Raw genomic sequence first — 13,599 nt, 5'->3', positions numbered from 1 at the left:
TCCAAAAAATTAAATCTATTTTCTATTGCAAATCTTCTAAGTTATAGGTTATACTGTTTTAGAAGGAATTGTACTAAATATTTACAAGTTATTCAGGATTTCGTCACTAGGAGAGTTAGAGATCGACTCATGAAAGAAAGTTACAATTTCTATGAACTATTTTTACTTGTCAATAACCTTTGTGGTAATTTCAATTTAAAATATGCATTTAATTTCAAAAAAATCAGTGATGACGAATTTATATTTATAAGTTACTATTCTTTGCCAAAACAAAAAAGTTTTAGAGGATTTTTCTATTATTATTGCGTTCAAGACAATTTAATAATGCAATAAAACAAATTATAAGTGATTGAGTTTACTATTTTACCCTCTATAAATTTGTATATAGGGGCTAGTTAAATTAAAAAGATGTTAATAGCACCTCTCTAAAAATAATTAATTTTACCCTTTTTTGATTTTGATTGCATTAACCGTCATATTAAACGGTTGTGGGTGTGGGGTGATAGATTCTGAAACTGGGGAGACTATTGTCTTTTCCTTGCTTAGAGGTGTCAATTTATTTATATTTTTCAAAAAAGTAAAGCAAGTCCCCGCGTTTGCTGCCTCTCAGTCTCAGAGTCTCAATAAACTCACTCACTGGAGCTACTCTTATTCAGCCATCAACCGCAAGAGACGAACTTAATCTTGAGCATGGACCTTGACGACTTTGATGAACTGGATGACAAGCCGACTCAAGTTCCTCGAGTCAAGAAATTCTTGCCGAAATCCAGCCTCAATAAAACGGTTCCAAAACCTGAATCACCGCCACCAAAACCTGCCCCACAACCACCGGATGTCTCAATCTTGAAGAAACGGAAATCCGAAGAAAATTTAACTTCATCGACATTAACTGTGCATCTTTCACCGAAGATTGAATCTTCGGCCTTGAATGGTGCTGTCAAAATGGAGACGAAACCGCTACCAGATGTCAGAATGGAACCGAAAACGGAGGAGCCGGTGGATTCAGACAGTAATGAATTAGAAGAAGAAGAAGATATGATTGTTCGCGAAATTGATGTATTTTTCAATGCTTCAATCGATGCCGATACTCAGGTCTCATGTTTGTTACATCTTTTATTTGATTTCAGTATATTTATTATTTGTTTTTAGTTGCTAATAGCTATAACTAAAACGTTCAGTTATTAGTAATGCAATATCCATTGAGAGCATGTTGGCGCCCGTATGAGTTGGATGAGAGATGCGAAGAGGTGTGTTGTATTATGCTTCATTACATTTATTTATTTATAGAACGGAAATAGAGATATGCGTTTCGTTCTTTTTCATAGGTTAGGGTTAAACCTTCGACTGCAGAGATAGAAATGGACTTGTCAATGAATGTTGATTCGAATAATTGGGACAGTGACAGAGCTATCAGGGTTAACATAACGAAGCAGGTTTGATTGCCTCTGAAGTTGCATTTGGAAACTAAAGTTCAATTTATGTATAGCTTGTTTGATTATGGAGCATAATGTCTTATTTCATGGTTTTTCTTAGACTTTGTCTTCTTCATGGAAACCATCTGTGGCAGGTGGCTATGCTGTTGGTGTTCTGGTGGGAGATAAGGTATTTAACTACTATATTCATTATGCTTTAAGGTTAGAAGCGCTTTTATGAAAGCAATGGTGCTAACTTTGTCTTTAATGTGTTCTTAGTTTAGGGTAGATTGACCAACTTTTTTCCTCAAATCAAGGGAGTTATGTTTCTAACAAAATTGTGTATCTCCAATTGCAACATCTTAAGGAATTTTAGTATTTGCTGAGAAGAGATTTGAAGCACTTTGGTGGATGGCTTTTGAGCCAATTGGTAGATGAAATGAAATGCTATTTTGATTAGGTTTGCAAAGACGCTGTATATAGATTGGCTTGTTTAGAGAGCATTTAAGGTCTTGATAGAAATGTTAATGTTTGATGTATGTTCACTTTGACTTGTGAATGAGCCAACTTGTTTGGAATTTATATTTTATAGTGGAAGAAAGAGTTAAGTGATGAAGGTTAATGTATGTAAAGTAAAATTTTCAATAACTGTAAGCTTGGTAGACTTGAGGTGCTTCACAAGGTCTTAGGTCTTTATATAGTTCAATTTATTGGCAGTGTATTGTGTCTACAAATCTTTTAGCATAATGACTGAAATGCTCCTTTTATGACCTATGACTTAACTATCATACTCTTGCTTGTTATTAGCAGATTTGTATCTGTTCAGAACTAAAAAATTCAATGGTGGCACATAAACATGAACCGTAAAGAGTTGTGTCTGCTTTTGAACTAAATACCTTATGCCACTAGTGTTACTGGATATGCAATAATGCCATTCAACTTATGCAGATAGCTGTTCTAACTTGTTTCTGGTGTGTAATGTTGAAAGTCATCAAAGGATTTGGCCTCCCTCCTTATAGAACATACTTGAGTGTGCAATGTATTTTTCCCTTCTTGATTGGACTCCAGTTGGTTTTCTGTTGAAATGGTAAAATCCAATGATAGCAACTAGTTGAGGCTTTGCAATTAGCTCTAGCAGACCATATCTTTGACCTCTAGCTAGTTTGGTTCAAGAATTATGGATTTTACAAGCATAAATACTGTGGGAGTAGTAGTTTATGCTTTTGATTGTATGATTACATCTTTGATTTGTTCTTTTGCTCGATCTCAATGATTGCCAAGGCTGTGTCTATAGAATGTCATTTGTGCTTGTGCGTGCTAACATCCTTTCTTTTTTCCCTGCCCATCTCTTAGTTTTAGTGTTCTGCACAAAACATATCTATTTTGGATTACATGCAATCAAAATTTTTTGGTTTGTTGCATGTAACGCTTAAGGACCTTTTCTACATTTAAGATTAAGATATTTTGTCCTGCAGCATCAGTTTATCTGCTGCTTAATGAGTTAATGTTGGTCTATTGTTGCCCTTTGTTTTAATTATATATCTGTATAAGTTATACTTAACCTTAAGTATTGTAAGAGACCTATGTCTGTTTTCATCTTGCAGTTACACGTGAATCCTATTAATGCAGTTGTGCAGCTTCGACCATCAACAGATCAATTTAAGTCTGGTGGCTTAAAAAGGAAGAAAAATGTCCCAAGCAATGCAGAAGTTGCTGTTAAATTAGAAGCTTCGAATGAAAATAAATCTGTTGGTCCATCAAAGAAACAGGTAATCTTTCCTCTGTCATATATGTTGCAGGTATGTACTCTTAAAAAGAATTTTCAGTATAGAGATCTCACTGTTTTCATCGCGAGAGCATCTTAAACATGCCCAGACAATAAACCAGAAGACTGCTTATTCAATTTTCCTTCAGCAGTTTGCATCATTGTATATAGTCCACATTGCCAATATGAAAAAGGGATTAGTAACGAGTGTCATACCATAATTTGTTGTGATGCATTCTGAAAAGCCATTGCCTCATGCTAGGTCCACCAAAATATCCTGGACTATGTTATGTTTCTTGATGGAACTGAATTGCACTAAAGGATTCACGTGGAAAACTATTTTGTTTGGACCAAGGCTTATTTAGCTATTTTGTATGTCCTTTTTTGTCTGCTCCAATTGCTGGTTGGTCTGTTATCTTTTCTTGTCTATATTTACAATGCTTGAGGTTGGTCTTATTAGTTTCTGTGGTTCAGAACAAGCAGATGGAGGGTTCTGTTGAGCAAAAAAGAACAAATGAGGAAGAGGTATGTCTGTTAACTGTGCAGTGCTCCCTCTCACAAGCATTTTTCAAACTTCTCTCTCTCTCTCTCTTTTTTACAAGAACAATTGGACTGTTAATTTGCAGACTGTAAAGTTAATTAAAGCTTATGTTGTTCATTTATATTGTTTATCCTTTTCATCTAGGGTTGGGTTCCACTGAAGTACCATGGGTCAAAGAGTGATTTCTCAGCTAGATTCCTGCAGAGAATGTTGGCTCAAGAAAATTCTCCTTTACACTTCACAGTGAACCCGTATGTAGTTTATGCCCACTTTGGCTACTATTTCTGCAAGTTGTTTCAGATTATTTCGTTTTGGATTGTTATATGAATTGATTGTATAATTTTGATATCTGTATGATGAATACCTCTGACCTCAACCTCCCTTTTCACTCACAATGCAGAACACAAGCCAAAATAATAGCAGCAACTCCAGAACACACAATATTCCAAACCACAATCAATAACAAGTAATAAATTAAAAACAAATAACCAAAGAAATGGCAATATTCATTAACTATATCTGAATCGGTAAAAGGTAACCAAAAAGAGAAACAAAGCGAAACAAAAAGAACAAACTAGACTTCGAGGGCTAGCTCCTCCCAGACCCTTTTTACCCAAATATTCCGAATGATCCCTCACACACACACCCTTAGTCCTTTATTCCTGACACTCAAATCCTAACGAACTATCCAGGCCACCTGTCCCCAAGTTGATTACCCTTTTTGCCCCCTCTTTTCCTTACGTTTGTACCATTTAGTAACGACGGGTCCATCAATACCCTCCCCAAGGAATGCCACCTTGTCCTCAAGGTGGAAAGCAGGAAACTGGTGGCATAAGGATTCATATTCCTCCCAAGTGTTATCGCAAGCTAGTAGGTTCTTCCATTTGATCAGCATCTCATAGCTCCCATTTAATAACCGGCGTTTTAGAAGTGCCTGTTCAGGTTCAGCTCTAAGTACCATATCTCTGTCCAGAATCTCTGGGAGAGGTCGTGAAGGAATGGGATGGGAAGAGACCTTTTTCAGTTGAGACCCGTGAAAAACATTGTGAATTTGGGCTGTGGTTGGAAGTTTCAATTTGTAAGCCACCTACCCAATCTTCTCAATGATTTCATAGGGGCCGTAAAACCGAGGGCTGAGCTTCTCATTAGGTCTCTGTGCTAGGGACTTTAGCCTATACGGATGGAGCTTCAAATAAACTGAATCCCTTACATCAAGTTGAACCTCTCGTCTCTTACCATCAGCATACATTTTCATCACATTCTAAGCCTTGTCAAGATTGCTCTTTAATTCCTCCAAAATCAGGTTTCTTTCTGTTAGGGGCTCATCCATTGCTTCCACAATTGAGCTGTGTTCGGTGTACTTAAGAAAGGTAGGGGGGTCTCTCCCATATAATGCCCTAAATGAAGTCATCCCGACTGATCTGCTGTATGTAGTATTGGACTAGTACTCTGCCCAGGCAAGCCATCGAGGCCATTGTTTGGGTTGGTCACTCACCAAACATCTTAAGTACGTTTCAAGTCATCGGTTGGTGACCTCGAATTGGTTGTCTGACTGAGGGTGATAAGTCGTGCTCATGTGGAGCTTGGTATCTGACAGTTTGAACAATTCCCCCCAAAACACGCTCATAAATAGACTGTCCCGATCAAATACAATGGTGCAGGGAAATCCATGTAGCTTAACCACATTAGTGAGAAAGAGGGCAGCTACCCCTTTAGCTGAGTACGGGTGTTGTAGTGTAATGAAATGACTATATTTGATGAGGCGATCTATCACCACTAAAATAGTGTCGACTCGCTGAGCCTTTGGGAGGCCCGTTATAAAATCCATGGATACGTCCTCCCATATTTGAGAGGGACCTAGTAATGGTTGTAGTAACCCGGCTGGTTGAAGGCAATCATGCTTGTTTTGTTGGCATGTAAGGCAGTCCTATACAAATAGCTAAACATCCCTTTCCATTCCTTCCCAATAAACTACCTGTAATAGCCTCTTATAAGTGTGTAAAAACCCTGAGTGACCTCCCATAGGTGAGGAGTGAAACTCTTGGAGAAGAAGTTTCACCTAGGGGCTTGATCTCGGTAGAACTATTCGATCATCGTAGAACAATTGGTGCCCCACCAATCTGAAATGCGGGTGTCTTCCGAGATCAACTATCAAGTCTTGACTTATCTTCCGAAGTTTGACGTCTACTTGAACAACTTCTTCCCACTCAATTTGGCTTCCAAAGTAACATGTGGATATTGCATTACACTCAACAAGTTCTTCTCTTCTAGACAAGGCATCAGTAGCTCTGTTTTCAAGGCCTGGTTTATACTGGATCTCAAAGTCTAAACCCCAAAGTTTGATAATCCATCTGTGCTCTTCCTCGTGCAACCTCTTATAATTGAGATAATGAAGGCTTCGCTGATTGGTTCGGATGATGAAATGACGATCCAATAGGTAGTGTTCCATTTTTGGACAGCCAAAACTATTGCCATGAGTTCTCTCTCATAAATCGATTTCAATCGGGACCTTGGAGACAACCCTAGGCTAATAAACGCTAACGGCCTTCCCTCCTATGTTAATACAACCCCCAACCTTTGATCAGATGCATCGGTTTCAATAAAAAAGGTCTTCGAAAAGTCCGGCATAGCAAGGATAGGAAGTGAAGTCATGAGTTATTTGAGTTCATCAAAAGCTGCTTAGGATGCTTCAATCCAGTGAAATGCGTTTTTATGGAGGAGGTCTGTCAGTGGCCTTGCTCTTGCTCCCCATCCCTTCACAAATTTTCGCTAGTAACCAGTCAATCCTAGGAACCCTCGTAGTGCCTTGATATCCCTCGGAATTGGCCACGCCTGGATACATTCGATCTTGGCAGGGTCAATAGCAACCCCTTGAGTTGAAATTAAGTGCCCTAAGTACTTAAGTTGTGATTGCATAAATTTACACTTCTTGTTAACAACCAATTGGTGCTGCTCCAAGATCTAAAACATGATCTCGAAATGATCCAATGGATCTCTAAGTCAGTACTGTAGATCAGGATGTCGTCGAAAAAGACTAAAATTAACTGCTGGAGGTGGGGTTTGAATATGTTGTTCATGAGAGCTTGAAAGGTCGATGAGGCGTTTGAGAGTCCAAACGGCATAACGAGGAACTCGTAGTGCCCTTCATGAGTCCTATAAGTGGTCTTATGAGTATCATCCTCCTTCACTCTAATTTGGTGGTATCCCGACTTAGGGTTGAGCTTGGGGAAAACCGTGGCTCTACCCCAACTCATCAAACAACTCGTCAATAGTTGGAATGGGAAACTTGTCTAGGGTCGTTATCTCATTCAAGGCCCTATAGTCGACATAGAATCGCCATATTCCATCTTTCTTCCGAACCAACAACACTGGGCTCGAGAATGGACTTTTACTGGGCTTGATGATGCCTGACACTAACATCTCCTTAACAATGCGCTCAATCTCATTTTTTTTTTTATAATAAGGGCATCGGTATGGTCGGATGTTTGATGGTTTACTATCGGGTTCCAACTTGATGGTATGGTCATGAATTCTTGTCGGTGGAAGTCCTATTGGGGTTTCAAACAAAGTTTCATGGCGTTGTAGCAGTTCCTGGACCCTTATGTCTTCCAATTCTCTGTCCTCTAATTGCGATTGTAGACTGTTAAATTCGATCAAGTACCCTGGACCTTCTAATTGCAGTGTTTTTAGCAGCCCCTTAAGTGACACCATGGTTTTGCTTAAGGACAGATCTCCTTTAGGGGGCTTTTGGCTGGGGGTTATGTGGGATTACTGGAGTTAAGTCATCTTATATTACTTTATTATCATGTTTGGTTGTCAAGTAATATAAAATACTGGTAATCTTAAAATACCAATAGTGGTTATTATTGGTAATATTGGAGGTAATCAGATTACTTCCATTTTCTTAGGTATTCTAAGATTACTAGGGTTATCTTTTTTTATTACAATTCTATCCCTTATTAGTAAAATTTTAGGACAATAATGCCTTTATTTTTAAATTTATTTACATGAATATGACTTTTACTATTTCACCCCAATTAATTAACTTTTTGGACAAAATTACCCTTGAATTCAAAACAAATTGCAGCTCACCCAAGCCACCACTCCCACCCACCTGTCGCCAGCAACCACCGCCGTCGAAATGGCGCACGGAAGGTCGAAAATGGCTGCCATGCGTCGATATGGCCATTTTCGGCCAGATGGTCAAATCGTGCCAGATCGACGACGGCTAGATCTGTCACGTCTGGCCATTTCCGACCAGATCTCTGGGCGAAAATGGCCATACGGCGCATGGAGGCCATTTTCTGTCTTCCGTGTGCCGTTAGGTTGCTGATGGCCGACAATGGCTGGGTTGGTGGGGGTGCTTTGTTGATTTTTCAAACTTTTATTAGGGGGTTGTTTTTGCTAAGTTTTTAAATGCAAGGGGTTATAATAATCTAAATAATAATCAATATTAAAAAATAATATAATAATAATATTTAATCAGAGGATAATTCAGTAATTTTAATAACATACGCATCAATTTATTCCTCCCAACCAAATATATTAATATAATGTACCCGTCAATTAACCAAACACATTTTCTTAAAGATTCCTAGTAATCTTCAAGGTAATCTAACTTTCCAATAATCCAACATTCCCTGAACCAAACGCCCCCTTAAGAGTAACTGACTTACCAGCCAAGTTGAACCTCATCACCAAAGTCTTCCAATTAGTCATTGTTTCCCCCAGTGTTTCCAACCAAGCAACTCTTAGGATGACATCTACCCCACTCATTTCAAATGGAAAAAAAGTTCTGGACCACCATGACATTTTGCAATTTCAATTGAACTCCCTTACATTCCCCACTGCATCTAACATGGTATCCATCACCCACTCTCACCCCAAAAGCCTTCGTACTTACCATTGGAACTCTCAACTCCTCAACCACTTGCCGATGGATGAAATTATGTGAGGCTCCATTGTCAATTAGGACGATCACCTCTTTACCATTGATATCCCCTTTTAGCTTCAACGTATTTGGACCATTAATCCCGACAACTGAACTGATCGAGAGCTTTGCTTCGTGTGGTGTTGGATTCTCTTCAACAATTGCTTCCTTTTTATGCTCATCTTTACCGTCTTCCTCTTCATGTTTTTCTATCAACATAACATGAAATTGTTTATCACCACACCTATGGCCTGGAACGTATTTTGCATCACAATGATAGCACAATCCCCGCTCTCTCTTTCTCTGGATTTCGGCTTTGGTTAACTTTTTGAATGGAAAGTCATGTCAGAAATTGTTAGATCGGAAGCTAGATGCCGGAGTTGACCCTGAGCTGGAGGTATTCTCGGTGAAGCTTCGTCTAAAAGAGGGTCGGAATTGGGGATTTTTTTGGCTAAGTATTGAGTTGGGTTGGGTTATATTAGATTGGCTGTTGTTGGGTTGGGCTTTGCTGTTCTCATTGGGCTTAAGTGAATTAGTGAATGGGTGTGGCCCAAAAACATTTCTCCCCACTTTTCCTTGTTGGCCCAAACCTACTTAGGCCTCATTAAGCACCTGGTTTCTTTCTTCCACCCTTTGGGCCAGAAGAGTCAGTTGGACCAAAGAGTTGGGTTGGCTAAGTATATTGGGTTGCTGGAGCTTGATCTTAGCATTAACCTTAGGTTTCAACCCGTTCAGAAATGCGACTATTAGGACTTCTTCCCTCTCGCCTCTTGTCAACGCTGCAACTTCTTCAAATCGCCGGTGGTAGTCCAACACTGAGTTGATTAGCTTCGTCGACATTATCAACTCAAAGGGACTGATTTCTTGAGTGCCACTGAATCTCTGTGAGAGTGCCACTTTAAAAGCCGACCAAGTCATCGCCAAAGTTCTGGACTCTGTCCATTGGAACCAGTGAAGGGCTTCACCCTTTATACACAGCGTTGTGGAAGAATCCTTGTTCTCCTCCGTAATCTGATTAATGGAGAAATACCTCGCAACCCTAAGGATTTGCTTGGGAGGTTTTTTTTTTTTTTTTCACTGGTTTTGAGAGGTTTTTAATTAGACTGGTTTTGAGATGTTCTAAAACCATTATTTGCCAGATTTTTTATGCAATGGTTTTGACTGGCTTAAAAACCTCCCATAACCAGTGTAGTATATTTTTGAGGGGTTTATAAAACCCCCCAAATTGGGGTATTTTGGTTGGTTTTAAAATTTTATTTCACAAATAGCCTATCCACTACAAAACTATCTCAATTATATCCAAAAGAAAATTTTAACTATATTATGCGCGTCTCCAACCATATTAAATATAAAATAACTTTAAGCAATCATAAAAAAAAAAAAATGATTAAAATCTCATTTCTAGATGCTTTCTTGAAGAAGTGGAGCCACAATTTTTCAATCATTCTAGATGCTTCCAAGAATGGCGAAGAAGGATAAAGAAACTTTATTACAGTTGAAGTTATAAAATACTAATAAATAGAAAACAAATAAAGAACCTTTACCTTGTAATTATAAAAACAAAACTCCTAAGTACTGGTTGAAGTTGGGGTACTTTAATAGGCATATATGTAAATTTATCATTTTAAAAAACTGTTAAAACCGCTGGAAAATAAACTCTCAAGCACAGGTTGGGTGTTTTAAAAACTGTTAATAAAAACCCCTCAAAACCGCTACGGTGGTTTATCCTCATAACTGTTATCATGAAACTTCCAAGCGGACCCTAAAAATCCACCCATAGGGGTCTTTGCCCAAAAAAATCGGGAGCTCCAACCTTTATCCACCCCAGTCTCTCTTGTTCCCTCCCTCTTCGTGATGGTAGCCACCATAGTCAGGTGGTGTTGGTGGTGGTGGTAGTTGTTCATTCCCTAGTGGGCTCTTCTGTCATGTTGGTTTCCTGTTCCAGAGTGGTCACCTTCTTCCAGGACCACTTGTCTACGGCGAACTTCTTCTTCTTCTTCATCCTTCAGTCGCATCCAGTTCTGCATTTCGACCAAGATCTCTCTCGTGGAGGTAACATTCTCTGTCAGTCTGGTTATATCTCTTTCAACATTATCTACTCTACTCTCCATTCTGGTGTTAACCATGCCTCAATGAGTGACGGCTCTGATACCAGTTGTTGAATACCTCTGACCTCCTCATAACACAGAACACAAGCCAAAATAACAGCAGCAACTCCAGAACACACAATATTCTAAATCACAATCAATAACAATTAATAAACCAGACAACAAATAACCGAAGAAAAAGCAATATTCATTAACTATATCTCAATCACTAAAAGGTAACCAGAACAAAAGAGAAACAAGAGAAACAAAGTGAAGCAAAAAGAACAGACTGGACTTTGAGGGCCAGCTCCTTCTAGACCCTTTTTACCCAAATATTCAGAATGATCCTTCACACACACGCCCTTAGTCCTTTATTCATGACACTCAAATACTATCCAAGCCACCTGTCATTCCACTTGTCCCCAAGTTGATTACCCTTTTTGCCCCCTCTTTTCCTTACGTTTGTACCATTTAGTAACAATGGGTCCGTCACTTTATGGCAATCTACAGGTGTGAATATGTTAGCTCTTTATGCCCTGGAGCATGTGACAGTAAAATTAAATCCAAATGCCGTTCAAGCAGGTATGGTCCCTTTTCTAATCTTTTAATTCTTTTAATGACTCTTCCGTGTCCATGAAGGTGATATAGCTATTATGCACAACACCATGTATTTTTGTGTGTGTTTATTGGTCATTTAGCTGTTGTGCACTAGACTTGTATGTATTCTTTATTTTGTGTTGGTTGGTATGGACATTTGTGTGCGGGAAGCATGTACGTTTATGCATTGTGTGTATGGATATGTGATTCTGTGACGCTGTTTTTATAAGAGAATGACAAGTGAAAAAAACATCAGTTAATGGTGCACTGATAGAAAACTTGGGAGGAAAGCAACAATTGCAAGGTAATCAAAGTTGTTCGGGAAATATGGTAGAATATAAAAGTTTTGTGCTTTCGTAATGTTATTCTTCTTTGGATGGTGCTTCTTGTAAATTTTATTAGCCTACACGTGGAAAGACTATGATTTTGTCAAATGGAATTATATTCCTTTTTCTGATATTCTGTTTGCAAACATCTTCCTTTGCGGTCTTAAGAGTTTGATGTTCAATTCCATGACAAGGGTTTATATTCTGTATGTTGAACAGCCTGATCAATAGTGATACAAATTTGTTTGCATTCATCTTGGCTGTATCTGTCCGTAGTAATTGTAATTATTTGGTTTTATTTGTATCTGTCCCCTTTGTTAACAACTATGTATGTGTATATGTAGGTTTTTGTTTAATATTCTTGCATGGTAATTTTAATATAAATTCAAAAGTGCAAATGGATATTGTTTCAGGATTTTGTTTTCTATGCCCCTTGAAGAACGTGTTCGGAAATTGCTTTGTGAGGTTTGTTGCAAGTTCAGACAATGACATTTCTGGCTATTCATGAAGTTGCTGCCAGATCAAGCTATTTATTGATATATAGATTTATCCTTTGAGGGGTGTTTATTTTTTATATATGTGTCTGTTTATTGCTTGCTTTTGTGTGTATATTTCTGTAAAGCAAGTCAATAGAATCAATATGCATATCACCTGTGTCTCATCTTGTTTTTTATTGAGGCTTCTGATCTTTTATCAATCCTTGTTATATTGTGGTTATCATGGATTTTGTGTGAATAGGTGGAAGTATGTCTAGGCAGTGGACTATAAGCTTGTAGTAAAAGGAGTTGACAGTGTTTTGAGTTTCACGGTTAAGTCATGTTTCCTGGAGGTCACAGTAAAGTTAGCCAAGAAGAATATTGTCTTATCTAGTTTTTAGGTCTAAATCCTGAGGACATAGAAATTCAGTTAGTATAATGCCTTGGTTATTCCTAAGAAAAATAAAAGTTTGATCTTCTTATTATGAAAGTTTGCCCTAGTACCGTAAATACCTGGCTTCTCTACTGCTCTAGAATATCGGAGAAGGGATTACAATAGATATAAATATTGTTGGATTCCATTTTGGCAGTTTAGGATTTTTATTTTATGAGGCACTTGGCGAGGCTCTGATGGTGGTGAAACTTAGATATAAATATTGACTGATTCATTAGTTTAGAATTTATAATGTTGGTTTAGGAGTTATGGTGTTGGTCAAGTTTATAAATTAGCCAATGAACCTCTGGGACTACAAGAATTGATCAATGGTAACTTTCATAATATTTTGTGATTTTTGCACAAAAGGCTATCCTATACCTGGTCTTGTTATAAATAGTTGTCTTCTTTGGGAAGAATTTTTTTTTTTCTTTTTTTAATTTATTTTGTGTGGCGGGTTGCTGAAGGCCTAAGGGGATATGTTTATTTTTCTCATGACTAGGATTCTATTATGCACTGCTCCTAGTTCAATGTATATCTTTATCTTTCTTTTAATTTATTTTGGTCCTGGGTACAGCACAGTATCACGCTCCTAAGTTGTGACTTGAAAGCTAGATGTCATAGGATGTACATGGGCCTTCACATCTTCTAGTGCTCAACTGAACTTAGGGTTGTATGATGTATGTATTATTAAAAATGCTTTTGTTCTCCTAAATTATATCTAATGTACTGTTGATACTTTTTCTTTTTTTGGATTATGAACCGCCTGTCCTCTTTCTCAATTCAGATCTTTCTTTCTTTTTTTTTTTTTTTTATTGAAATATGATGCAATTTCGTTCAAGAAAGTTTTTACCCGCAAGAAGGGAAAGCATTCTCTTTGGTGTGAAGGAGAAGGCAGTGGACACGTGGCTGCTAATGAGTGATTTCTCTAGAAGAAGTTTGTTAGACGGTTATGTAAATAGTGGAGAATAAATACAGGAGGTTGGAGGGGATCGGTAGACAATTATGTGGAAATTTTATTTGGCAGGTCGC

At 38.1% G+C, this 13,599-nt stretch overlaps 1 protein-coding gene across 1 annotated transcript; it reads left to right on the top strand.

Moving 5' to 3' along the window:
• The first annotated feature begins 586 nt into the window (after nt 1-586).
• Nucleotides 587-12,501, top strand: LOC116124604 (DNA-directed RNA polymerase III subunit RPC5-like). The gene is made up of 9 exons (XM_031410335.1): nt 587-1,092; nt 1,179-1,247; nt 1,326-1,433; nt 1,534-1,602; nt 3,017-3,181; nt 3,652-3,702; nt 3,863-3,969; nt 11,246-11,317; nt 12,072-12,501. Exons 1-9 carry the CDS (start codon nt 691-693, stop codon nt 12,145-12,147), a joined length of 1,119 nt encoding a protein of 372 aa, XP_031266195.1. The 5' UTR covers nt 587-690; the 3' UTR covers nt 12,148-12,501.
• The last annotated feature ends 1,098 nt before the right edge of the window (nt 12,502-13,599 follow it).

The sequence above is a fragment of the Pistacia vera genome, unplaced genomic scaffold (genome assembly GCF_008641045.1).
Source record: "Pistacia vera cultivar Batoury unplaced genomic scaffold, PisVer_v2 Contig1534, whole genome shotgun sequence".
Taxonomy (NCBI): domain Eukaryota; kingdom Viridiplantae; phylum Streptophyta; class Magnoliopsida; order Sapindales; family Anacardiaceae; genus Pistacia; species Pistacia vera.
This window is presented reverse-complemented; position numbering and strand designations above follow the sequence as displayed.

Excerpts from the sequence above, each read along its gene's own strand:
- LOC116124604 (XM_031410335.1), top strand. The coding sequence starts at position 691 with ATGGACCTTGACGACTTTGATGAACTGGATGACAAGCCGACTCAAGTT. Across the intron at positions 3,182-3,651 it reads TTGGTCCATCAAAGAAACAG|AACAAGCAGATGGAGGGTTC; the intron begins GTAATCTTTCCT and ends TCTGTGGTTCAG. Across the intron at positions 11,318-12,071 it reads TCCAAATGCCGTTCAAGCAG|GATTTTGTTTTCTATGCCCC; the intron begins GTATGGTCCCTT and ends ATATTGTTTCAG.